This window comes from Haemaphysalis longicornis, unplaced genomic scaffold (genome assembly GCF_048455015.1).
Source record: "Haemaphysalis longicornis isolate Haplotype H1 unplaced genomic scaffold, Haemaphysalis longicornis Haplotype H1 scaffold_1, whole genome shotgun sequence".
NCBI classification, from domain to species: Eukaryota; Metazoa; Arthropoda; class Arachnida; order Ixodida; family Ixodidae; genus Haemaphysalis; species Haemaphysalis longicornis.
Genome location: NW_027526203.1, coordinates 354853699 through 354880846, shown reverse-complemented (window position 1 = coordinate 354880846; position 27148 = coordinate 354853699). Strand labels below are relative to the sequence as shown.

General features: G+C 46.3%; 1 protein-coding gene across 3 annotated transcripts in view; it reads left to right on the top strand.

Moving 5' to 3' along the window:
* Positions 1–367: 367 nt before the first annotated feature.
* LOC144154932 (uncharacterized) overlaps positions 368–27148 on the top strand; it is a 73555-nt gene continuing 46774 nt past the window's right edge. The window contains exons 1-12 of one of the 3 annotated variants that reach the window (XM_077686058.1): positions 368–594; positions 717–832; positions 1204–1307; positions 1503–1652; positions 7482–7629; positions 7996–8162; positions 8769–8842; positions 9714–9886; positions 16792–16899; positions 21990–22012; positions 22925–23036; positions 23345–23661. In XM_077686058.1, coding sequence (XP_077542184.1) covers positions 736–832; positions 1204–1307; positions 1503–1652; positions 7482–7629; positions 7996–8162; positions 8769–8842; positions 9714–9886; positions 16792–16899; positions 21990–22012; positions 22925–23036; positions 23345–23661 — 1473 coding nt within the window. In that variant the 5' untranslated portion in view covers positions 368–594; positions 717–735. Of the gene's footprint in view, positions 595–716; positions 833–1203; positions 1308–1502; positions 1653–7481; positions 7630–7995; positions 8163–8768; positions 8843–9713; positions 9887–16791; positions 16900–21989; positions 22073–22924; positions 23037–23344; positions 23662–27148 lie in introns of all 3 variants that reach the window. The other 2 variants (XM_077686057.1, XM_077686056.1) reach the window with 2 other exon arrangements.

Here is a 27148-nt window from a genome sequence, read left to right as displayed (position 1 = left end):
GCAACGAAGAGAACATACTTGCTCGCGCTTGTGCTAAGGCGGGTTGTTTGCGACGTCGACTTGTTTACAAGTTAATGCCAGAGAGCAGCGCAGCGCTAGAGGCGCTAAGGTCAATTGTGGACCGATCATTATATTCTACCTCTGTCTGAGATCTTACCAGCGCAACAAAACGTAGTTCTATAAAAAACTGCCACGTCCTAAAAATTTGATGACGTAATAACAGTTGTATTTTTTTCCCACACTTAAGAACAAATTTATGTGCTTTGTAACTGTAAGTGCCTCAACATCACTAAAGGTTTGCAAAATCTAGCAATTTATTGTTTTAGGTCTACGAGGATAGCGGTAATATTTATTGCCCCCCCCCCCCTCGGCTCGGGCGAAAGCAAACAACAAGGAAAAAAAATTTACCTCGTTGTTTTACTTGCTTCTTGCGGTGGGCGAAAATGAGTTGCAGCGCTGGTACTCGTTGCACGACTTTACCACTTGTGGAGGCGACAATGCTTTTGTAGCACGTCCCAACGCGCTCTGGTAACCCTAGCAAGCCGCCAAAACAACGGCGGTTGACTACTTTGTCTACTGTCACGATATGTGAAGGTTATTTTGGTTTTGATTTTTTGAGGTCCGGCGCCGACGGACTACTAGCACACCCCAGTGAACTTCCTGTGCTTTGCTATGGTCCAGCTGTTTGTGATGCGACTGTGTTTTTTCTCATGCAGCATGAGCCTCAAATGACTGATGGCTCTCCCGAAGGAGTTGTTCACAAGCTTGGAATCCTCCGATGGCCACGACGTGGAGGAAATCAAGCAACTTGTGAACGAGACGCTTGCCAACAGTAGGCTACTTTCATTTGTGCTCTTGTTCGTTGTACCGGTTGATGTGCTTTCTAATGTGGAGGTTGGAACATCGCTTCTTGTGACAGTTTTGTCGCGTTTGGGGTTTTGCAAGGGTATTTCAGCCTCCTTTGCGTGTTTTCTTTGTCTCCTGTTGTAATCACTGACTGACGCGTGCCGACTAGTTTCAATATTGAAAAAGACGGCACGCGTTTATCTGTCATCCTTAGCAGGGACCAATCCTGCTCGCGATTTATAGGTAGAGTGATGGGGTTGCACCTTTCCATAAATTCTCAAAGCGACGTTTTATTGCCTTCGCTGGCTGGCAACTTTCGTTGTACAGGTATCGTGTGCTTTGCTTTCCTGTCAACAGATCGGGATGTGTCAATTCTGTCCATGCTGGTTGAGTACTACTTGTCGTCACGATCTCAGCGCTGCCTGGATGTCTTGGTTGCCATTAGAGAACCTAACCATAAGGTATGTTCTGTTTGTTGCCGCCAATAAAGTGAACTGTTTTAGGTATACTCCTTTTGCACTAGAGGCAAAAAAAGAAAACGTACAGGGAAAGACAGCCTCTTCATTCACTTTGGATGGGTCAATAACTTTGTTCCTATTGGTGTTGGTGAATGTTTAAACGCTGTAATAGAGCATAGTTTTTTTTCCCCTTTTCAGTACCTGTTTGACAAGCTTCACGAGTGTCTTAAAGGAAAGGCAAGGCATGATACACTTAAGCTCATCATGAATATTGTGCCCAGGCAGCCCTCCTGGCTTCACCACATCACCAGTCATAAAGTTCTAAGTCACATCCTTGCAATCATCCGGGTGAGTGCTACTTAAAGTAAATGAAAACGTGCGCATATTTCAAGGCCTGTGTTCAATGCAAACATGCGCACTAAATGTACTACTGTACATCTAGCTAACCACTAACTTTTTGGCATATTGATATCTCAAGGCTGCTTTTGCACGTGTCACTATGTTTTCAGGTAGCAAAAGCTTCTGCTGTTTCTCTTGTAAAATTGTGCGTGAACTCGGTGTTCTTGTGACAAAACTGAGGGGCGTCCCCGCTCGTAGAACAGTGGGCAGGCAAATGCGAATGTGGCATCCCCGTTGAAGGGCTTTGGTGCTTGTGTACATTGAGGCAGTGCCCCGTCTTCCCCACACTAACTTTACCACATGGCAATGGAATAGAGTACAGAGAGGTAGGTGCTTTTGCAAGGAATAGGCTGGTTGTGGTGTTTACCTCTACACACTCGACTTGACACACCCACTCCTCCTGACTTGTGATTAATTCTGGCGCAAAAGCTTTGCAGCTTATTCTGAGCAGAAACGTAGAGGTTAGCATTAAAGGAGCCATGAAGAGAAAATGCAAGTTGGTTTTATTCGAAAGATTTCGTGTTTTATAGTGCCCGCAGCGCTTGTCCGGATACAAACGGTGCTTTATTCACTGAGAAATTAAACAATTTAGATTAAAATTTTGATTTTCCTGCTCAATCGTGCGTTTTCGTGGTCCCAAATGACATCACAGGAACCGACCGCTCTGCAGCCTAGAATACCTTCATTCACGCATCCGCCGTACAGGGTAGAGACACGTATACGCTGGCGCCGCCATTTTGGGTCGCTCGCTCGCCGCCGAAGCAAGTCATTGTGTCAAAACCGCGCTAAAATTATCGCCGGAACGCGGTTTACTGAAGAAGTTTAAATCATATTGTCTGTTTCGCGTTGCTAGGTCTCGTGGGAAACGAAAAGAATAACGCGTTGAGCCCGTTGGCCCAATTGCGGCGGCACGGGACCGTTCAAAGGTTGTCTCCACCCTGTACAGCGGTGTTGGTTTGTTCCCGCGTTTCTTTACGTTCCGTAACCTAGATGGCGCCACCATACCGTGGCAAGCGTTTGGTTTGTTTTTGCCCGCATTTAAACCTGGCTTGTTTTTGTTCTGGGAGAAAATATTCGTTCCCTGAAACAGTGCTCGCTCGACAAATGGGGTCACGTAAGACACCGTTGCTTGCGTCAATCGGCCAGTGTCGTCTGAGACAACCCCAAGCCCTGTAGTGCTGTGCAGCTAAACCAAGCATGCTGTGCGCAGTACGAACAGCAGAACGCATCAGTACTTCTATGTTTACATGTGCTTTCGTAACTTCCACTGTTTGTCATATCATTCTTATTGCTTTGTAAAGAATGTGCCCTAAATTTAAGCGCAAATCGCTCGTTCGTCTAGTTTGTAAGCTCTACCTAATTTGCGTCTGCTTCTGCCAGCCTCCGCCAATCGTGGCTTAGCTCATGTGACATCATAGGTTCTGTTGCGGGAAATGAGCTGGTGGGTCGCATGACCATTCCCGTTTTTCCTAATTATGTAGCTTATTTGAGCGAAGTTTACGTTAAAAGTGGTGTCAGTATGATTCTAACGAGACAATCTTTTGTATGAACCAAACTTGTGTTTTCTCTTCATGGCTCCTTTAAACTTAGTCTTTTTCATGGAATGAGCGGTTTCATTAAGGCACTGAGTGATCGCCAGCCTCTTCCACAACCCTTTTTCAACAGCAGAGCTGCTTAGTCCTTTAGTTCTGCCGTGGAACGTTACCAGAAAACTCACCCCATCGTCGTCAAGCGCACGTGAGCGTGCACCTCGTGGCCAGCGCGCCCAGCCTCGTCCAGGCTTGCATGTGGGCTTGCGCCACGTGAGGAGCTATATCGAGCACACGTGAGCATGTGCCTCGTGAGGAACCCCCGGCGTCAGTCTGCTCGGCCTTCAAGAACACACTGCCCAGTGTTCGTTGTGGGATCTTTCGCATGCTGTTCTTCTCACCGGTTCACGTGCGCTCGCACCTGAAGTTGGGAGCACAGACACAGAGTTCGCGCTACAGACGCCGAGCTCGCAATGTCGGTTGCCGCTGGTTCTAGCACAGGCTAACGCGATCCACTTTGGGAGATATGCGAAAGCCTGCGGACAAAATGATCTGACCTCCCAGTCATGGATCCAGGCCTGCCAGTTTGGAAATGCATGCGAGGTGCAACAGCCGGGTCTTTGACGAAGAGAGGGGGGCCTGCCAGCTTTGCTGTTTCTCCAGCCTTGCAGCACCACTAGTGCAAGCTGTGCTGTTTTTTTAAGTTTTAGCTTCTTCAGCACGTTTTGTAATACAACAATAAGTGTATCATCAGAAAAGCCAACATGTCTTAGGCGTTGAGCTTGAGGCGGAAGGCTGAAGGCTGTCTTCTAGTCACAGGAGTTTGTTAACACAAGAAGGGGATGCTGAATTTAGAATGTTCAAGTGACCTGACGAAAAGCTGAACAGGGGCACCTTTGACCTGGGGGAGAACACCTGCAGACATGGCTCCCTTGAAACCTGCGTGATGATCCAAAAATTGAACTGCCCCACCCACAGGGCTTCGCATGTAAATGCCAACCCTTGTCCTCTTCCTTTAAAACATTTGTGGGTATCAGTTATATGGTGCATGAAATCCATCTTCCCTAGCAAAACAAAATAATCATCGATGTAACAAAGTAAGTTCATAACTATTTCTTCAAGTCAACATTCAAAGCTCAGTTCATACTGATGAAGAAAATGTCACAGAACTAGGGCCATCTGGGACCCAATCCAAATTCTCGATCTGTGTGTATACACCTTATCTTCCCATCAAATCAGAGTTGAGGACAAATGAAATCTCGGCAATTTTACAAGCTTTCGACGCTACTACCACACCAGTTGACAAAAGCAAATTCATCGTTTTAGTCCATTGTGCGGGCAAATGGGCATGACGAGTGGGATAAAATAAATCAACCACGTCAATCCCAGATGTCATACACTGTCTGGGCTTTGCTTTGTTCAAAAAGTTCCACGACCTTCTGTGAGTTGATGGGACCCAGAAAAGCCTTTTGTAAAAGTAAGTTACAAAAGGCCTTTATTGTCACGTAGTACCAATATAGCGATGCAATGCCGTTGGAATTATTGATCTACATTCAGTATGAGCTGCGCCATAAGCAATTAAGTGCACCTCTCCCCCCTTTCCGATCAATTCCTCCTCCCTCTCTGCGTCTTTCAAAGCAGCTGGAAACACTGGGAATAGCCATGTGACATCGCGACGCTAGACTTCCGTTCTCCGCTAGCTACATTCGTGCGCCTAGGCACGCGTCAATCGCTGCAGACCCGCCTTTGCCTCGGGATCGCGCAGGAAGGAGGAAGAGCAACCGGAAGCCGATGGCAGTGACGTTGCCGGCGACCGACTATCGGCCGAATCAGGGGGGCGCCTCGCCATTGCGCCAGCCGCGATTGTCGTTGCGCCAGCCGCGGTCGGCTCGCTGCGGCGGCGCGCTCATCGGCTGAGAAAGGCGATCTTCAAAAATTGTTTACAAATTATCCGTACAACGTATGAGGCTCGCACTTGGCTCAAATATCCCCCGTTATGTGTTCTACCACCTAAATGCATTTGATTGCCACCTTCACAAAGCTTTTCTGGGTCCCTTTAATGATAAGAAAGGCACATTTAGAGACCGAGAACTGAGGTGTTTTTCAGGAGATCCTGAAACTTCATACTGCCATCACTAACATTTTGTTACATTTACCTGACAGGTACATCAGTCTTGTGAGTTTTTGAAATGATGAGGGGATTTAAGAGGACTTCCTTAGCTTTTTCCTGCATCCATATCAATTGTATTCATGGAATCTCTCCGCATTAAAAGGGTAGCGAGTAATTTTAACCTTGGCATCTTTTTGTCTGCTAAGAATAAGCTACAAAACTTCGGTGTCAGAATTGATAATAAATAAAAAGGAGAGGGTGTGTCTGTTTCCTGCAAAAGCAACACCTTGTAAAATATTCCGTTGTCATGTGGTAAAGTCGTGTGGGGCAGATGGGGCACTGTCTTAATGTTCATTAAAAGGGTCACCATGTTCGCAATTGTCTGCCTGCTGCCCTACATGTGGCTGCACCCCTGAATTCTGCCGCACAAGCATAGAGTTCGCACACAATGACTTCCGCGCAAGAGAAATAGCAGAAGCCATTGCGATCTGCAAACAGTGCTGCTCAAGCACCCTGTCGATAGCGCTGCTGGAATGCGAAGTGGCATTTCTGGACAACATGGGATGGTGCCAGCATGTCAATCAATTTTTGTACTTCTCTGCAAGTTATATGCGTAGTACTGCCTTTTTTTTTTTTTCCCCCGCCTGAATGCAATATTTTGTTATCAGTCAGCGCTTGTTCCGTGCAGTCTCTCATCTTTGTCTCCTGCCTAAATATTTATCCCAATCGACCCAAATTTCCCTTTTGCTGCTGTGGAAAACATTCATAGAACTGAGGTGTGCATGCTACTAGATTATAATTCATACTCAAGCAAGCCCCATTGGGACGTCAATGGTAATCAGCTTGAATTGAGTGCAGGGACACCGTGGTGCAGGGTTTTTTTAACCAAAAAAAAGCATGTTTCAGAAGTTTCAGATTGATACAGTCAATTAAACTTTTTTGAATTTCAGTTCATTTCTTGGAAAATTTATCTGCGGAACACTTCAACTGTGAACTATTCCTGGTACTGAAATTGACTGGTGAGAGCAGTTTGCTCGAGGTTTGGGGCCAGGGACTAACCTGGCTCCAACACAGGCACACTAGGGGAAGAAAATGACATCGTTGTCCTGTCATTTTCTTCCCCTAGCGTCTGTGTTTTTGCACTGTTGTGCGAAGGTGTTCAACCAATACCAAGTTGCCCAATTTTCGATCCTTCTGCAGTGTTTTTTGATCCAGACAAAAATGAATTGTGCATGTGTACAAGATTTTGATTTTAAATAAATAACCTCAGGATTTTAAATTTAATCTGTGGCCTTCCACTATGGCATACTTCCTAATCAATGTATAGTTGAGCTTGTAAAGCCCAAAATTTGAACTGTTTTATTTGTTTTAAAAACACTGCTAGCCCCAGGTGCAAGGCTGTTCTGGGAAGTGGGTGTTAAATACATACATAAGTAATGTATACATAAAATGGCTAGGCAATAAGGTAAAACAGGTATGGTAACAAACGTGGTGGTGCCTGTTAGCAAGTTAAAATGCTGAAAATTGGTGTGAGTGTGCAAGTGTGAAATTATGCACACAAAATGGAAAACTGTTTATTAACTTGAAGTAAACTCATTTCTTAAAAAGTGGAGCTCAAGGGAACCTACATCAGCCAGTGAATACATGTTGTGAGAAGATTTCAAGCGAGGGCCTTGCACATTGATGTGGACAGCCAGGATTTTATTTTACGTTCATCATGCCAAAGCTTGTGAGAAAGTGGACCTAGGTTGGAGGCATTGACACCCCCTTCCTGCATACACCATCACTGTAGAAGTGTAGCTTGTTGGGCCAGCTGGTGTATTCTGACATTTTGGAAAAACCAGCAAAAAACACCAAGGCACGAGGCAAAGAAAGGACAACTGGCTGGGCACGTTTCCTTATCTGCCATGGTGGCTCATCATCTGAGTTTTTGCCTACCTAGTAGCGCAAGTTTGTTTCACAAAAACAGCCATTTTTCCGATGCAGACAAAAAACAGACAGGCCCTTGTGTTGTGACTAGCGATCCCTGGGACGTGTGTAGTAATTGGTAGCCCTCGTCTACAGCATGCCTTGTAGCATAAGTGTAGCTTCAGTGCGCAAAACTCTCACTTGAACCTGGTGTTATGTACACCTTTACAGTCTGAACAAGAGGCAGTGCATATCGTGCTGGCCAGCACGATCATTTCCAGTCTCATGCCATTGCTGCCTGTGCAGTATGGAGCATCTGCCCTTCCGGAGACATTTGAGTCTTTTTCAGCACTGGCTGCTTTGTGCACAAGGAAACCTAGTAAGTGTTTTATTTCTGCATCATTTGCGCAATGTGCTTCAGAAAGAGCTTGCATCAGTGTGCACGAGCAGGGTGATGTTGTTCTTGCCACTTCCCTCTGCACGAGCTCCATCACAGAATTCTTCCTGCCTTGAAGGCCGAATTCTGAAACACCTCCTGTTTTGGGAACAGTGCCTTATTTGTTGTGGGGATACCCTTACATCACCAGCTATTAGCGGGAAATGCACCTCTCAAGGTAGTGTGTGACATGTTGAAGGCACGTCCTCCAGCTTTTTGTGTCTGTGTTTCGAAGCTTCAGTATTCGGTGGTGATGACCCTCGCCGGCCAGTCTGAGCTGTAGCGACAAAATGACATTTGTGCTTTCAGGTCCCTTTCATGAGAGCCATATGAAGTACTTGAAGTTATGCCTGCAGATCCTATTCCAACACCTGTATGGCATGTACCCATGCAACTTCCTGGCCTACCTTCGAGGGTACTATGGCAGCCAGGACCATAGCCGCGAGAGCCTCACAGTGTATACCAAGACAATCAGGGTAAGCTCACTGCATTGCCAGAGCCATTGAAGCCACAGCTCTGGGGAAAATTTGCCCCAGGCCTGACCTTTTGATTGCAAGCAGCTTGTTTCATGGTATCTGCTACTGCAAGGAAATGTCTTCTTGCATGTCGTGGATACTTGTAAGGCGGTAAAAGCTTGCATTCTGAGTGAAGGAGAAAGGGGCAAAAGCAATACATTTGTACTCTCACTTCCACCTGAATGTGCAACCCCTAATCTGTCCATGGGGCTTGTACATTCACTAGAAGTAACACTGAAATAACTCTGTAGCCAGTGTAGTAATCTGTGCTTGGAGAAAAATGTGAATTTCTGGCCTAATTCTACATTTTTCATAGTACATCCTATATCTTGAGTTTGTACACTTGGGGCCGTGCTTCATATATTAACTGGTGCATTCATGCATGGAAACAAATAGTTGAGCATGTCCTTTTTTTGTGGACTGACTGTACTGTCCAGCTGTTATATTGTGCAGTCATTTGTTGTCTCCAAGAGGTAAGACTTCATACGTGTTAACATTTCTTTTCCACCTTCAGTGTGCCTGCCTCGGGTAGCTCTTGCCATTGTTGATTTTGTTTACTTCTTTCAGCCATTGCTGCAGAGAACCCGTGTTCATCCACTGCTAGTCACTGCTTCTAAACAGGCTGAGCTGAGCTTGGCAAGGTTTGTGGCTTTCGGTCTTGTGTTTTGGCTTTTGTTCTAGGTGTAACCTGAGATGCCTGTGCTGGCAGCAGTGACCACTAAGGCTTGCTTTTGTAACAAACAGCTGCTTTACTCTATTAGTCATAACAGTGCGTAGTGCCAATACAAATAGAAGTAAGGGGGAAGGGGGCTGTTCCTCATGGATTCCTTGGTCATTGAGGCACTCCTACAAAAAGAGTAGCTTTTAAGAAGCAGAGAAAAATCGCTGCTTCCACTGCTATCGTAAGCTAATGCCACTTACTACAGTTGTAACGATCCTTGTCATTGCAGAAATTTTATTGACAAATCACACGCGAAGTTTCTGAATGAATGCTTTCATTTGGTAAACTAATTTGGGAAAAGTTAGTAATGTGGAAACACATGACGAGCAGACGTAGCCAGACACCGTGCAAGAAAGCTTTTCTGTGCGCCTCGTCTCTGAGCGTCTGGTGACGTATTCATGAAGCAATCGACGATAGATTCTGAACGAGGTTATACAACTGGAAGAAGTCCATTGCAGTCTGTTATTGCTCATACAATATTTCGTAGATGTTAAGTGGCACGTAATGCTGAGCTGCCGAAACAACCTTGGATTGAAAACGATGGAGCCTTTAAAGGAATGCTTTAAAGACGTGGCTTCTGGCTGTGCAAGCCCTGTTGTACTGAAATTAGGTGCGATATTCTCTTGTGGGATTTGCTGCATTGATTTGTCGATACTGTTTGCCCAGTATCCCAGTACGCTGGGTTTACAGTACACTGGGATACAGTATACCTGCACTGGTACAAGGTGCTAAAGCTGTGCACTCACCTCCTACTCCCAATGAAGAAATGACATTTGGCATGTTCCCTGCAGGTGGAGAAAAATGCAGCCTTACGACATCCTAGTGGAGTGTGCCCAGCATTATCTAGACCCAACGGAACGCTCGTACGACAGTGGCGAGCCGTCCTCACCTCCTCCTGTTGGAATGGCTGCATCTCCACTGCCGCTTCTTCAGCTCCCAATGGGGGGACCCCTTTCGGCACAAGGTGAAAAGAAGGGGGGTTTCTCTTTTTGTTTGTTTTCCCTAAGAAGCCTATGTCAAATGCATGAAGGCCCACAGTATAGCCAGCTTTTCTTTGTGCAGTTCGTTACGACTTCTTGGTGAATCCTTGTGCTCACAGCTGTGGGTTTTGGGCAAGCGCAAAGCTTGCAGTTTCTCTTTGTGCCTCTTGGGTCCTTCTCTTGCTGTTGCAGTGACTGCCAAATGTAAACATGAAGTTGAGTGATGGGTGTGCCTTTATGCAGTAAGGGTGTGCACACCCATTGCTGTGGCACAGTGACATTCGGCAGCTGGGTATATAGTCGCGGGTTGAGCCCTCGTTTCGCCGCCAGACATGAAAAGTGTGCAGTCTCTTGGTGTGCACATTAACCCCTTAAGGGCTTATGACGACCTGAGCTCGTCATGAGCAGTTGCCATTATTTCGCTTATGACAAGCTGTGCTCGTCACGGGTATTTTGCAAGGCTACAAGAGGCTTTTGACGAGCCCAGCTCGTCAAACGGTGCTTTTCTATTTACAACATAGATGGCAGCACGGGTTCCACCATTGGCGCTTGTATTCAATGAGAGTTTCCACACTAGATAGCGGAACGAGTGGTTTCTTTCCCGCACGGTATACAAACATGGCCTCATCCATGCGGCGTTCTGGTGTGAAAAATCTGTCTTCTTCATATAATGAAAGCGAGAGTGATGATGATATCGGCTGTGTGTTTGATTCTTCAAGTAAAAAGGACAGCGATGACGTTTTTACGGAGAGCGACTTTGAAGGGGAAGACAGCCGCTATGATACGATGGAAAGATCCCGTGAATGGTACCGCATAGACCCCGAGGAGGCTCTCTGCGTAGTGTGCGTAGTGCCGCGCTCTGAATGCTACCACACAGATGGTAGCCTCACCTAGCTTCAGGTGAAATATCGAGGAATAGTGCGTTCTCTTCGCGGCAATTGAAACCCAGCCTTTACTTTGTGGAGGTGCAGAAATTTATTTGTGAATATATTTGATATGCTCCAGGTATAGCGTATATGGAGTGGAGAATAACCAATAAAAGTTTATTCTATGCCGTAAAATATTTTAAATAATATTTTTTTTGTTTTGAACAGATTACTGAAGCATATCATCTCATTAAAAAAATAGGCCATTTTAGAACATAATTCTTTCGTTTAATGAGCCCTTAAGGGGTTAAAGAATGCTGGGTGGCTTAAGCTAATGGGGGGTCTCTTACAAAGGGTACTTTGTGGCTTAGATATGGCCCAGGCATGTACTACAGAATTTCGATGATATAATCATGGCTGATTCTTCATCATGGCTGAAATTTCAAAAATTCTTCAGCCACAGTGCATTGCTCATGGTCTAAATTTTGGCTGTTACGACGGCATTCCAGATCCACGATGGGTGATCTGAATCGTGAGTGCTTCTATGGCAACCATATAGCCTCGAAAAAAAGGTATCTGGCTCGCGGCCTTATTCTTGTGTCTCAAAACAAATTAAACAAATTTTTACTACTAAGATACAGCCCTATGAATGTGCCCAGTTTCATTTCATTTACTGTGAGGCATTTAGCATTCACAAGTGGAGGCCTCACATTACTAGTTTCATAACTAGTAATAGGAATCTTTTACTTTCCTGGCTGTTTGGCAGCCAAAAAAAGGGCCCAGGAAACGGCTTTAAAACAAGTTGTAAAGAAAATTTCCTAAAACATGTGGTATGCCTGCTTTAATTAGGCAGAAACCCTAGCAAGTTTTGTTGCACTCACAAACTCTAAAGTATGCTGAACTGAAATTTGAAAACGATTGTATTTTAGTAACGCACCTAATTTGGTGATGACTTTAAGTTTCCCAGTATAGTTCGGGCATATTTCGTGGAGGTGGCATAGCTCTTGCTGCCACTTTTTCACACATTAGGGCAGGTGTATGTAGTTTATGGACCTCAAGTAATTTTTTTTATTATTAACCTCAACTTTAATTTTTTTGTATTTTATTAACCTCAACTTTTATTAGCCTCAACCTAAAACATTTTTATTAACCTCAACTGTTTATGATCAGGAAAACTTCGGTAAAAGGCTTCTTTACAGAACACCTCTGCTCGGTTTGCTTGCCGACACATTTTTCCCACAACCCGCCGCGGTGGCTCAGTGGCTAAGGCGTGCTGCTGAGCACGAGGACGCGGATGCGATTCCCGGCTGTGGCGGCCGCTTTTCTTATGGAGGCGAAAAGCAAAAACGCTTGTGTGTTTGAGATTTCGGTTCACGTTAAAGATCTCCAGGTGGTCAAAATTAATCTGGAGCCCTCCGCTACGGCGCGCCTCATCGCCTGTGTGGCGTCAGTGCATCAAACTACACAATCAATCAATCAATTAACATTTTTCCCACATCTCCCTCCGGCACATTATCTCGTATCTGTTCCTCCTACACAAAGCTTAGGACCCTTGAGTGGTGATGGTGGGCCTTCGACAAAACCACCAGAGCTTTGCACTCTAGAAACCAAAGGTGAAATTGTGGACAGGAAGCGGCAGTGCCACTTTTAAGGCGCTGAATGGCATGTTGCTTGAACGGGTCCAGTGTGGGGGGGGGTAGTCAGGATTGGGATAAAAAAAAAAAAAACTTAAGGACTTACGTCTCATGGCAAAGTCTGTTTATGCTTTGGGTGACATGGTAGGACAAAATTGTGTGTTTTCTGAGCCATTCAGCAATCTCAAAATAAAGAAGACAAAGAAGGCAATCTCAAAATAAAGAGAGTCTAAAGAAGCAAGTATGCGAAAGCAAATGTGCTTTTTTTTTTTCTTTGCTGTGTATTTTTGTCTGTTTAGTTTGTTTTTGGTGATGTAAATATCTTATGGGCAATATATTGTGTGCTGCCACAAGAGATTTGCATTATTGAGGTTCTGCGGTAAACCCCTGACCTGAATGTGTTGGATGGAGGCATGCATAAAGAGAAAAATGAAGCAGTCACTGCTGGAATTTGACAGCAAAAACAGAGTGCTTGAAAAAGAATAGCATGGCTGTTGTACCATATGTGCACGAATCGACTCACAATTTAAACAATGTTGCAAACAGATACACATCAAGGTTATGTCCTCAGCTGCAAAAAAGCCTTTGCAGGGTATGTGCTGTGGTAAAAAAGAGAAACAGTTCATTGACAGAATTAAGCATGGTTGCCGAGTAAATAACAAAAAAAATGGTAGATTACAGAGTGGGTGTAGTTTACTGCATCCCATTGTCTTGTACGAGGCACCACATGGGCCGGACCGGCTGTTTCTTAAACGTGCAACTTCTTCAGCTCAGAAAAATGACCCATGCACGACTTTACCTGAGAACTACCAAGAGTGCAGTTGCAAGCTAGTAGTTCGTGAGTTAGCTGCCCCTGGATACCCACTTCACTAGATCCATTTCAGTTGTAAAACTCCACCAGAAGGCGGCGTGTGCCCGTGACCCCTGTCCATTGCCGCCTCCATGGTGGTGCTGTTGCCACGGTCAGCCCGATCAGTGGGCTCGGTGGATAGTTAGTTAAGCAGCACTCCGCAGTAAACAGGGAGCAAAGGAAGTGTTTCCGAGTTAGTTGCTCCAGAATATCAGGTTTTAATTTCATGGGGCAGGTTCGGAACATATATATTTATGTGGTTGACGTTTGCAAATTTCTGGGCTGATGCTGTCTGCTGGGTGTGCAACGCAATGCCGGCGAGGTGGTGCAGACACTGAAAATTGCTAGAAAACTGAGACCAGCGAATGGCTGAGCCTGTTTGTCCTGCATGCGTGTTATATAATTGATCATCATACCGTGCATACAAGGCTTAGGAGGGGCGAGCAAGGCCACAGGTACAGTACACAAACTTGCGAGAAAATGAAGGGTTCTCCAAATTAAAATATCAAAAAGATGAGCAAATCACATATAACTGATGTTAGATGCCCGCGAGAACTTTCTGAAATTTTTAAATGTCGTCTGGAGCCACAATTACTACTGTATGTACTCGCGTGATGAACCCAGTTTTTTTCCAGAAAATTTGGCATGATATTGGAGGGAAAAATATGCGGGAAAAAATTGCAACAGATTTTTTAAAAGTTGAAATTCCTCACAATAAAGTTGCTAAGAGAAGCGTGTCAGAGCCTTACCGTTTTTGCAAAAACACCTGGGTGATTATGTAAGGGAATTTCTTTTTTATTCTGAACATGCCAGTGGCCTCCTACTCGCCATGGAGCTGTCGTCCTCACTGAAGTCACTTGCCGCTTCACATTCGTAGTCGGCCCACAGCGCACCGTCTTCCGGGCCGTCAAGTCACTCCAGTACTTCTTTTCTCACACCCGGAAACTTCCCTTTTCTGGGCCCATGAAACACACGGCGATCCTTGTTCACCGACCAAAAACCTTGTTTTCGCCCGTAGCGTACACGCAGTGGGTCAACACTGAAGTGCCGCCCAGCCGCGCGGTTTCTATGTGCATCAACGTATGCTCCACCACCTTCAGTTTAAAACCGTCTGTGCAGCTCATGTACTGGCCCATCGTACGGCGTGCACTAGGAGCACAAAAAAAGGTTGGAACATAGCTGAACAACAACACCACAGAGCGTCATGGCAAAGTCGCGGAACAGCAAGAGCAGGGGAGTGCAGAGTACGTTCAGTGCTTTGTTCACACATCGCCAACACCAGCCGGAACGGCAAAAGAGCAAGGGAGGAGTGTGGAGTGCGTTTTGCGCTTTGTTCGCACACCGCAACGTGTTTATTGTGCAAGGTTTGTTTTGTGTTCAGCAGGTGGCGCACCGCAAGCGCGCAATTTTTAAATTGTGAGCCACAGCATTCCCCTCACGTCTCCAGCTACTGTTGAGATTTCTTTTTGTTGGAATGTGTTTTTAGCATTTCTGCGTGTACTGTGGCGTGATATCAAGTTACGGTGATCATCTACAGCATAGAAACCATGCTGAGATAAAAACATATCCCAGCTGCATTTTTTATTCAGTGACAAAAGTAAATTCTCAAGAAGAAAAGAAGGAAGGGGGGGGTTCTTACGCGAGTGGGTTCATTATGTGAGTAAATACGGTATATATCTTACATTTTTGAGACTGTGCACTCCATCAGGCATGAATTTTTCTGCAGGGTGCTGGTTCACAATGCAGCATTCTGCTGTTAAAAGAATGCGAACAGGTTGTTGTCGAGCACTGTAAGCCAGAATTTCATAATTTAAGCTGATGAGGGTGAGACGAATTGACTTTAAAGGCTGTGTGGTGATGACTTCCCTGCCAGGTAACAATATCCTTGCACGCCTACGGGCAAAATAAATATCAAAATAATAAAGACATGGAAGAGGGTCTAGGAGCCACCTGCGCACTGCTTGAATTTCGTTTTCTAACCAAATGTTCTGACTAGCCCAAGAAGCATTCCTTTCGAATTGTGTATTTACTCCCACCAACCTCTGACGGCTGCCCTATGCATGACAGTGAAGCCTCTAAGCTAGTACAGGAATTCTCCAGCATAAAATGTGAACTCCAGAGGAATGTAAACCAGCAGAGGAATATCTATTCATGCAAAAAAAAGAGTGCAAGTGGGTACGAGCAACATTTGTTGGTACTTTTTTTCTAGAAATGTTTGGCACAGGTGCTCGTTGTGTCTGCAGGGTCAAAGTAGGCGAGTTTCAGGTGGCAGCTGTCATCTCCAATAGGAGCTCTATCCCATAACAGTTAAGGGGCAGGTGTGAATATGTCGTTTCCAAGTGTTAAGAAATGTTCCATTGGTCAGCATGATCCAAGGCGTCCTAAAATACATCTCCACAAAGAGTGGTGCTGTTCTTTAAGGCATGATGGGTTCCTGGGGAGATAGAAGAAAGGCCTCTTTTTGTTTGCAGATCGCGCTTAAAGGCCAACTGCACTCAAATTTCACCTCGGCCATATTTATTTTTAATGCGTAGTAAGTACCCCAAAATCAGCTGGGACCCAAGTGGTAGCCCCATGAAACGCCTCGTTAATCAGTCAGAAGCGTTTAAAAAAGCTCCGCCGCAGACCACGCTGCACCTGCCGGCGGATCGCGTAAACAGCCATGACGCGCCTGTGACGTTTCAGCCGACGGGGGCTTCTTCCTCTGGCCAGCCACGCAGCTGGAGAACCGGTCGAGCTCTGCTGCGCACGCTTCACCCATGTGCTGCCCCGTGCGCTCGTAGAGCTTGCGCGCAGACATTCCCTCGAGCTGGTGACCGTCCGGCCGCTCGCTGGACGGCTGCAACGTCACTGCAATGGTCGCGTTCTCCTCGGTTTCGGTTTCAAAATCGCCGATTTTTGCAGACCGCTTGCGGCGTCCACGCGCGTATTTCAGCTGTTGTATTTTGCATGCTGCTTTCTTTTTAAGCAGACTATACGAAAATAGGGTTTTTAAGAGGTCGAAATTTTGAGTGCAGTTGGCCTTTAACGGTGGTCACTGTTACAACCAGTATAGCAGAGCAACGCTGCATGTTAGCCCACAAATCACAAACGCATACATTTCGGGATCGCAATGTGAATTGGAACCAAAAATTTCACCCAATCAAACTCGCTCCAACACGTGCCGTGGTGGAGTTTTATAACTGAAAGTATCTACAAACGTTGGTTGAGTGGATACAGCGGCGCACGTGGTTTTCGCAGTGGGAGCTAGTGTGGTGGCTTACACTGAAGAGCCAGCCAGGTCGCCTTTAAGAACTACATCATTTCCACAATATATATTTGTTTATTTCGTAAACAACCAACAGGTAAGGGTCTGTGCCTGTTTTGCGTACTTTTTGTGTACTGTCTGCTGCGCAGTTATTATGCTGAGCATGCATATTTGAGGTATGCGTTGCAGTTGCCATGCTTGGAATACTGCTTCCATTCTTAGGACAAGGAAAAGACGAAAACAGAAGCTTCTTCGCTACAGGAATTGACTAGCCTAATCTTTCTGGGTGCAGGAGGATTTGTGATGACGCCTTCAGTGCTTTCAACACCTTGCTGGAGCCCGATGGAGGCATGCGGATTAGCCCCTGCCTGGAAAACTGTGGGCAGGCCTTTGTCCTACGGTAATGGGCTGTGCTTTGCGTTCGGTTTTGGTTTGCTTTGGTTCATCAATTTCTTGGCTTTTTTGTTGAATTTGGGGCAGACTGTGAGCTTCACTGGCGTAAAAATTGTTTACGGCTGTGCATGCAGTGGAACAGGAGCATTGACTTCATGACTTCCAGTGGACTACATAAAGCTGCTGCATGTTTCAAAGATTCATGTTATCTCAAAAAGCAATAAATCACTCTCAGCCTCGCGTAACATGTGTGCAGAACAGGAACCAGTGGCGTAACTAAGGGGGGAGCAAGGGAGTACAAGTGCCCCGGGCGCCACTTGGGAGGGGGTGCCGAGCCAAGTATGCATAATGGGGGCCCGAAGGAGAAAAATCGCAGCGGGGCGGAGCAGCGGCAAAAGTCGCTGTTGAAAAGAGTGCCAGTTTGAACTTGTCGCTACATTGCAACAAACGAACAGTGCTGAGGAAGACAAGGACGACGAGGGGGGTGGGGGGGGGGGGTACATACACCAAAGTCACTAAAACTAGAAAAGTACTGCCATTAGCAGGCGACGCGCGGGCAACATTGTGGATTTGTTTCCAGATTAATTCCAGCTCTGTGGGCCTGTCCCCCAACTATAGTGCCTAGAATATATTCTGTGCACAATAGTCCAACGTTTAAAGAATCTATAAGCGTTGGCATTGTCTGATTAGGATAGAAATTGCCGCTCGCGCGCATGAAAACTATTCTACTGCTGCCGCCTTAGCTCTTTTTGAAGTGTTATTTGAGAATTTCGTGTAATTCATGAATAAAATACGAAATGGGCTACAAAACAGTATTTGTTTTTGCACGTTAACGATATTCATGCTACGGGCAAGTAACACGCTTTCCCGTGCGCCGTAAAGTCATCGGAACTTCGTGTGCCGCAGGGTTCACAAGCTGGTTGTTTTCACTGAATAGTGCGAAAGATTATTGTCCCACCACTTTTATCGCAGTTTTAGAACATGCAGTGATGCGTATGATGCACATCAGCGAACATCAAGGTTAACTGTATGCGCCAGTGTCGTGCACTGAATTTCTTTCCGGGTTTCGCGTGAAGGGAGTGTTCACAACAATGCGCAAGCCTATTGAAAGCCAACGAAACCATTTAAATTAAAAATCACTTTTAACATTCAAAACTTTTCAAACAGCTATGTCTCCCTAGGTAACATCAGTGACCTTGATTCGAACTATATAACTTCGATTATCCGCACACCCGCAACAAAATAATTATAAGGGGGGAGGTAGATGGGGGTGCCAGCTTTTCCGGTCCGCGTACAGAGCGTACTACGCAAAGTTTGTTTATCGTTCATCGCAATATGTTCTAGCTGACTAAAATTAGATTTAAACAGCAAACAAAATCTCTATCAGCAGAGGCTGCAATATGCAATCCGTCTGTTGATTTTCCCAGCGTGCGTTTTCTAAATTGTTGTGGCAGGAAATCACCTATAGTCATTGGAATTATTGAGGGGCATATGCTCTGTCGATCGTCGAATGTGCAGCCCCTTACATCATGCCATCGCTGAGGTTTAGCTTAGTGATATCTGAAAGTTCCCACTAAAGTATATTTACCGCAACATCATGCGTTAGCGTTTTTCTTTTTCGGGGGGAGGGGGGCAAGTACTGGGAAGTCCAGAATACAAAACAGGACAGGGGACGAATGGAAATTATACAAACAAGTAAAATGAGTGCAAGGTTCTTCACGATGCCTGGAACAAAACTTGAGTAATATGCGTAATCAACTCCGTTCAACGACACGTAACGAAAGAAGTGCCTTTGCAGACTGCCTTCTGTTGCTGCAGCCCAGAGAGAGAGAGAGAGAGAGAGAGAGAATAAACTTTATTTAATGAGAGGAGTCAAGCAGGCGGTTTCCTCAGTTCAGGAACCCGTTGGAGCGTCCAGCCGCCTCAGCCTGGTGGATCAGCCGCAGCTGCTCTTCGAGGCTAGAGCTGGCCAGCACTTCCTCCCACTGCTCAATCGAGGGATTAGATATCGGGAAAAGTGAGGGGTTCACCTGGCACTCCCACACCATGTGATACAGGGTGCAGGGCACATTGCAGAATTGGCACTGTGAGTAGTATATTGTTGGTCAGAATAAGTGAATACGAGGAATAAGTGAATACGAGGGGCTGCAGCCCAGAGTGCAGCCCCTCGTATTCAATTATACTTTAAATTGTGTTGTAGCAGGTAATGTAACAAAAAAGACATGCGCGAAACCGATGATTCGATTGGGTGTGCATCGTCGAGCAGTTGGACGGAATGTGGTCGCCGCCGACCACGTGACCGAGACGGCCCACTGAATGGCGGATTCACGCGGCAGCGGAGAGCAAAGAAAGACGGTGCTCTCCAACTTCCTGTGAATTTACCATATACGGGGAGCTAGCACCCCTCGCATCCCCCGGCATAGCCCCCCTTGTGTGTCCCCCTCTCTTCGTCCTTGTCTACCTCAGCGGTATTCTTTTGTGACAATGTCGCTCTGCAAGCAGCCTAATGGATTAAGATGGACTGTAGTCATGGACTGCATGTAGACTGCAATTCTGTAGTCATGGTAGGCGAGTAAACCTCAACAATTGCACAAACGATGGAGGGCAAATGTACATGTCTACCAGTTATGCGCTTTGCTCGAGCTACCAGTTACACTGCTCTCCTTGTCGTGCAGCACCACCACCTATATGTGAATACTCAGGTGCGCCCGAATCAAGGAGTCCAGGAGGAACCCCCAGTTGATGATATCCAGTGTGCGTGTGTGCGCGCTGCATGCATGTGTTTTCATCTGCTCTCGTTTGTACTCTAGCAGTCGGAGGGGGAGGGGGGGGAGTGCTTAAAAGTTGCACCATTATATTCCTATTACCCTTTCCAGGTATTCTTAAAAGTCGAGGTGAGGCACGTGCAGGGGATGGCAGGGAACCTGGTTTGTTTACTCTACGAAATCTTTATGGTCATGTTTCATCAAAACATACCCGCCGCGAATTCCAACTGGAAGGCATTCCGCTACTGAGCTCGTGGTTGGGTTTCCACACCTTTGGCAAGTTTTGCTGTTCCGACGTTGACCCGCACGACCTCTATGAAGAGATTTTAAATTAGTGATTGCTGCTTCCATGTCGGGTTGACCAGCCAGTGTCAAGACCTGAAGAACTTCCGAGAAATTTTCGAACAGTATGGAAATGATAGCGTATTTCCCAAACTTCGCGTCACCATTCAGATAATGCTAACCATAGAAATTTCTGTCGGTGGCTGTTGGCTGTCCTTCAGCAAGCTAAAATTGACACTTTCATGGTGGGCCATACTGAGCCAGAACAGGCATTCCTTGCGATAATATTCCAGCTGTAAAAAAATAACCTATTTACAGGTACAGATAGGCAGCTGTCTCTCAGAGGAAGGTAAGAATCTGATCTTGCTCCGGTGATCGTGCAAAGAGAAGAAACTGAAAAAAAAAAAGTTTTATGACATTATAAAACATTTCGCTGCTTCGAAAACAAGAAAATTGCTGGTCTAGCTTTGACGGAGTGCCCTTCATTTAAATCATTTAGTTATTGATGACTAAACCATTTTACGAAACGTTTCAAAAAAAAAAAAAAAACGTTTTTTTGTAACAAGAGGCAATACTATCGGACCAGGAGACAATAGGGACTGCTGGAACGCGTTCTTGAAAGCATCATTAGCACTGATAAGAAATTGGAGCGTAGTATGCGGATCTTAAGTACGCAATAAATGCTTTTGAGCAATACATTTCATGGTACATTTCATACCAACATGGTCGTTCTCTTCTGTGTGGTCGTACGTAATTTGTGAGCTTCACCTACTTCGTGCCAAAAAAGACGAAAACAGGTGACCGGCAATGTATATTTCTTCTTTCACTTTTTTTCTAACCTTGTGGACTTTTGGTGTATGGCACGACGCATGGACGTGCTAAGACGGCTATACACCGGCAATGCATGGACGCGCTCAGATGGGTATAAAATCGCCAGTTTTCATTAGAGATCATTGTATCTCCCTCTTTCTAAGACGGCTATGGTCAAGTGTAGTGACCAATCAATCGCGAAATCGCTCAGAATTCGCTTTCCGAAAACACCCAGACGGCCTTTTTATGAACACACAATAACATTAAAAATCAGGAAAGCTTGCACCCATGCGCAAGACTTTAATGGGGAAGCTGTTGTAGGTGAGCATTGCCGGACACATATATAAGTTTCAGAATCGTTGTTTATTGTCATAGATGCGGTTCTAGTAATCGTCATCATAGATTTCGAAGAAGTCGTCTTCTTCTTCGCGGCGAGTAGTGGATGCAAAGTCATCCTCACAATTGTAGACTTCCGCCAGCTCAACTGGCGGAGCTTGCACTAAGTAGCGCCAGGCTTGAAAAGAAATCCTGCGAAGCTGCAGGATTTCTTTCTGCGTGAGCACGTGATCACCAAGCATTTGTACAAGCATGAAATTGTTTATTTGCATGTTCCGTCGTTACTTTGCACTGTGCTTGTAGTAGTCATTGTCATATGCATCGATATCCTCGTGTTCCTCATGCCAAGCATTATATGCACTGTGGCGCTTGACGACAGGGCTGGAATTTTTTTGTTAAAGCCAGTGCGCGAGCCGGCACTCTGCGGTCACCGCGAGGCACGCGCTCATGAGCACTCGGCATTTTCTTAGTATTATTTTCTGCAACCCCGAACTTGAGGCTTCTACAACAGCTGTTAATAATGATAATATTATAATATTGATAATAGTACCATTAACATCATGAGGGGCGCGAAAGTATATTTGCCACGGGCGCCGTCCCATCTAGTTACACCACTGACAGGAACCATTACATAGAATATCACTCTGAGAGTCTTTTATGCAGTAACGATTTGTTTGTCGAGTTTTAATCCATTTCATGTGGCGTAAGTTGGGCGAATTCCAAGTTTTGAAAACCATGTGAGGCATGCTGAGTGTCCTTTCCCCCCCCCCCTCTTTATTCTTCAGTCTGGAAAAACAATGGTTGCTTCACCTTATTTTTTATGCTTCTTTATTGCTCGAACTTCATCTTGCCTTGTTGGGGAGTATAACAATGCAACAATGTGTTTGTTTTACTGCTTTTTCAGAAGGGCCCTACGAGACTCGAGAGGTTAGTTTGCCACTTGATGTTGCTGTGGAGGCAACGCCAGAAGAAACAGTTTGTATTGAGGTATGCCAACACTAATATGCCAACATTGATATGCAGAAAACTAAAGTAATGATCAATAACCTCGGGAGAGCACAGCGGTTTGAGATAGGTGGCGAGGCAGTGGAAGTGGTAAGCGGATATATCTACTTAGGCTGAGTTGTGACCCCGGATCCCAACCATGAGGCAGAGATAGGAATGGGGTGGAGTGCATTCAGCAGGCATTCTCAGATAATGAATGGCAGCCTACCATTGTCGCTAACGAAGAAAGTGTATGACAGCTGCATTTTACCGGTACTCACCTATGGGGCAGAAACTTGGAGGCTCACTAAGAGGGTTCAACTTAAATTGAGGACGACTCAGCGAGCAATGGAACGGAAGGTGATAGGTATAACATTAAGGGACAAGAAGAGAGTGGATTGGATCAGGGAACAAACGCGTGATAAGGACATATTAGTAGAGATTAAGAAGAAGAAATGGACATGGGCAGGGCATGTAATGCAAAGGCAAGATAACCGTTGGTCATTAAGAATAAAAGACTGGAACCCTAGAGAAGGCAAGCGTGGCAGGGGGCGGGAGAAAGTTAGATGCGCAGATGAGATCAAGAAGTTTGCGGGGATAAATTGGTCGCAGTTAGCACAGGGCCTGGATAATTGGAGATTAATGGGAGAAGCCTTTTCCCTGCAGTGGGCGTAGATAGGCTGGTGATGATGATGGTGCCAACACTGCTTTAATGTTTACTTTCATTTATTCTTGTAATTCTGGCTTGTCTCGTCTTTTTTATTGTATGCATTTGTTTTCTTGCTCCCTCCGTGACATGCTTCTCTTTTTGTTTTTCCTTTACTCCTCTCGAAAACTGCAACGTGCCTGCTGTAGCGAGCAGTTCTGGTACCAAGGTGTGAAATGTCCAGAAATGCTGCCAGTGCCGCCAAGGATGAAGTGCCGCTTAGGGATGCTGGAAACAAAGCACCCCTGCAGCATGGTGATGGTATGATAATCAAGTTATGGCTTTCATTTTATTTTTATTCAATTAAATCCCCCCCCCCCCCTCCCCGGGTGACTCTCACCACTACACAGCATGAAACAAGCACTTTGCTTGTATGTGAGACCTTATAAAGTGGCACATGGGGACTGCTTGCACGGATTGGCTTGTTGCGTTAAAGACTTGTTAAGGACAGGCTGCTGTTGGCCCCCAGTGAGCCATCCTCTCAAACTTGTAAAAACCTGAGCAGACCAGCCTGCCATCGGGTGTGGACCCTTTCCTTGTGCGGGTTCCAATGAGCAGCCGGCTTGCAGCGCCAGTGGCGGGGGCCCGTGCGGAGAAGTCTGCCCCCCTGGCAGTGGCCAGCGGTGTGCTGGCCGGGGGCTCGGAGACTCCGTTCTTCTCGACCACCAACAACCTGACCACCGAGCCGCACAAGTCGGTGTCCGAGCTGCCCGAGTACCAGGAACACCAGCGGCTGGCGCACAGCATGGACCGGCTACGCTACCTCAGCCAGTGCCCCGTGCGCTGCTGCAACCGAGGGCGGTCCCAGCTAGAGCGTAGCCGTTCCTGCCCCCGGCTGCGGGAGTCCTCTGTCCGCCCCAAGTGGCCGGCTGAAGGATCCCTGCAGGTGGGTGCTGGACGACTGGAGAGAGAAACAAAATGCCTGCTGTATACAGTGGAATCGCCGGGATGCAGTCACAGACGCCATGAATTCGAAAAATTCTCCGCCCAAAGTGCACTGTGTAGGGTAGTCCGAAATGGCGCTTTTCACTGCATTTATCTGCTCTGAAATCAGGGCAGTGTTTATTATGCAAGGGTAAAAATAAATGTGAAACTGTGTTGGCATGTGTAAGGAGTGTGTCTACTTTGCAAGTGTGTTCTTTATACAAGTAAATTCAGTAGCCAGTCATTCACCTCCTTTGCTTTTTCTGTTTGCTGGCTTAGTTCATTTTTGACAACACAAATTTTATGTGTGTGCGGGTATTTCCACATTGCCTTGAGAGATCAAACGATCAGGATTTTACTGTGCACAAAGCTATGCTTTAGTGCTGTCTTCTTTCACTCTCTTCTGGGCGTACTATACATTGGGAGGGAACTAGCCATCTCATATTCTCAGCTTATTTTCTGCAAGCACATAATGGTAGCTAGTTTTCTGTTCCTTCCTTGATGTTTTTGTATGGGCTGCAACCCGCCGCGGTGGCTCAGTGGCTAAGGCGTTGCGCTGCTGAGCACGAGGTCGCGGGTTCGATTCCCGGCCGCGGCAGCCGCTTTTCTGATGGAGGCGAAAAGCAAAAACGCCCGTGTGTACGAGATTTTGGCGCACGATAAAGATCCCCAGGTGGTCAAAATTAATCCGGAGCCCTCCACTGCGGCACGCCTCATCGCCTGCGTTGCGTCGGCGCGTTAAACCCCACAATCAATCAATCAATCAATTGTATGGGCTGCAGCAGAGGCAAGTTTAGCCCTTTGTGGTCCGGAACTTTTACTCACTTTCCGGCCGTTCCGGACAGCAACTATTTTGCCAGTTTCTGGCGCCGTGAAGAAAAACACAAACTGTGCAAGAAAAATTCACAGGATATTTATTTTTTACTCTTTCATTCTGCTTGCAACTCCTTTACCGATATTTGAGCTGCATGCGAAACCGCTCGAAGCATTCTCCTGGGTGCAGGCCAGTGTTGTTGCTGCAGGTTTTGCAGAAAAACAGTTTCCCTTTTGCCTCCTTTTGTTCTTCTATCGCTACAAACAGCACAGTCCTTGCCGCTTCGGCTAGGAAGCTTGTAGATGAAATAGCTCGTCCCATCTAGCCTTTCCACACATGCAGGTGGGGCCCCGCTTTTTGGCTCGAGCCCGCAGATCACCCACCAACTGTTGGATAAGGTTGCGGCAGTACTGCAGGTTTTGCTGTACTTTCTCTCCGTGATTCTGGAGCTGTGTGCACCTCCAAATAAAACTATTGACAATGGAAACCTCTAGATGCTAAGAAAACAGCTTTCGCAACCATTTCATTGTGTTTCGATCCAATGTGTAGCTCACAGAGTAATGATCTGCATGGTGCTGTCTCCACTGTCGTCGTGGTCTTCATCACTCGCTTCTATCGAATCACTTTCATCACTACAGTGAAGTTGCAAGAGACACTCAAGGGAGCCAAGAAATGTCTCTTGTAACCAAGGTCTCTTGTACACAATGTTGCTAACGTGGCAAACATAGGAAAATCAACCAAACTGTCTTCATTTAAATGTCTCTTATAACCAAGTGTCTCTTGTAACAGTGATTGATTGATTGTAGGGTTTAACGCGCCAACGCAACACAGGCGATGAGGCGCACCGTAGTGGAGGGCTCCGGATTATTTTCGACCACCTGAGGATCTTTAACGTGCGCCGAAGTCTCGTACACACGGGCGTTTTTGCTTTTCGCCTCCATCAGAAAAGCGGCCGCCGCGGCCGGGAATCGAACCCGCGACCTCTCTTGTAACAGTGTCTCTTGTAATGAGGTTTTACTGTAACTGATAGAGGCACGCAGTTCTCTTCCTCACTGAAGTCATCATCACTTTCACTAATTGCACCACCGTAGAACGCACGCGATGAGAAAGTAACCATGCTTCTCAGCGACCAGCGTGCATGTAAAAACACTGGAATCCAGAAGGCCCGTGCTGGACATTGTGCTGCACCCTAGTGCAAAAAGAGGAAACTTTAAGAAACACAGTTCACTTATCCCTTAATAGATAGATGGTATATCATGTATACAAAGAATGTGAGCGCGTAGCATTGAGAAAAACCACGGAATTTAACCTTAAACACCCAAGTTGGGCGTACCCCAACACTGGACCGCTACGGCTGTGTTGCGTTTTTGGGCAGGGCCTGACAACGGACCGCAAGGGGTTAGGGGGTATGGACTCCAATTTTGGGGTGAATATTATTATGCAGTTTTTTTTTTTTTTACTTTTTTTTTACCCTGGCTAAAGTATGAATGGCCTATGTCACGTGGAACATACTTTAAAGGGACCCTGCAACACTCTTTGAGCAGTGCAAGTAAACCTGCGCGACATTTAGATTACACTGCCAGGAATATCTGAGCCAAATATTACACGTGCACGTGAAGCGGTGAGCGCGCAAATCGATGTGTAAGACGCGAAAAAACCAACCGCTCTCTCTTCAGTTGTCCTCATTATGCAACCCCTGGCATGGCCTAAGAGACGTCACATAGGCCATGGCTGCCCGATCGGCTGTCACTGGTCAACTTCGCGGCTAGATTCTCCCATATCCGTCGTCGTCATCGCTGTGTACGAACTTCTTCTATGCCTGAACCTGTAGGCACAGTTTTGCCGTTTCTTTTGTGTTTTGAGTGCGCGCGGAGCTTGAGTGATGAGCTCAATACTTCCCTTTCAACGGGACCACTCGACTACAAACATTTATTGCTTCAAAAACGCCCTACCAGCCCGAGCGCGCACTTGCGAGCAGGCGCCCATGCCTGCTTTTTTGTGGCACCAGACCGGAAACAGGCCCCTCCGCGTTGCGGAGAAAAGGAGAAAACTACCCGGCATGTGATATAGCGAAGGCCACCGAAGAGAACGCCGCGAGCCGCCCCGCTTTACGGGAGAGAGCACGCAGCTTTCGTCGCGTTTTCCGCGGTCGAGTTGAGAGTGAACGATTATGCGCGATTTCTCATCGCGCGTAGTTCGTTAATTGTGAACGGATTTTCATAATTTTTGCGGGAGGAGATTTCTGGGACAATAGACTTTATCCCAAAATACATTACTAGTAGTCGATGGCAAGTGTTGCAGGGTCCCTTTAATTTCATCTTACCTGGGTATGCAGCAAACGTACATCAGCATGATGTTCCCCCATAGGCAGGAAAATAAAGGTGCTGTAGCTCAGTCTCTCTGACGTTGACAGGAACTTGGGACGGCAGTTCACACGCATGAATTGGCGAGCGGCAACGTAGCGCTGGCAGCAATCACGGACTCGTGGAAGAAGCCACAGTTACAGGTGTCGCACTCGCCAGAAACAAAGTTTTACATGCGCGAAAGGAGCTGGTAGTATGGCCGAGAATTGCAGTAGAAGTCGCCATCCGCGCATCTAGTGAAGGCAGTCGTCAAATATTTATTCAATAGTGGG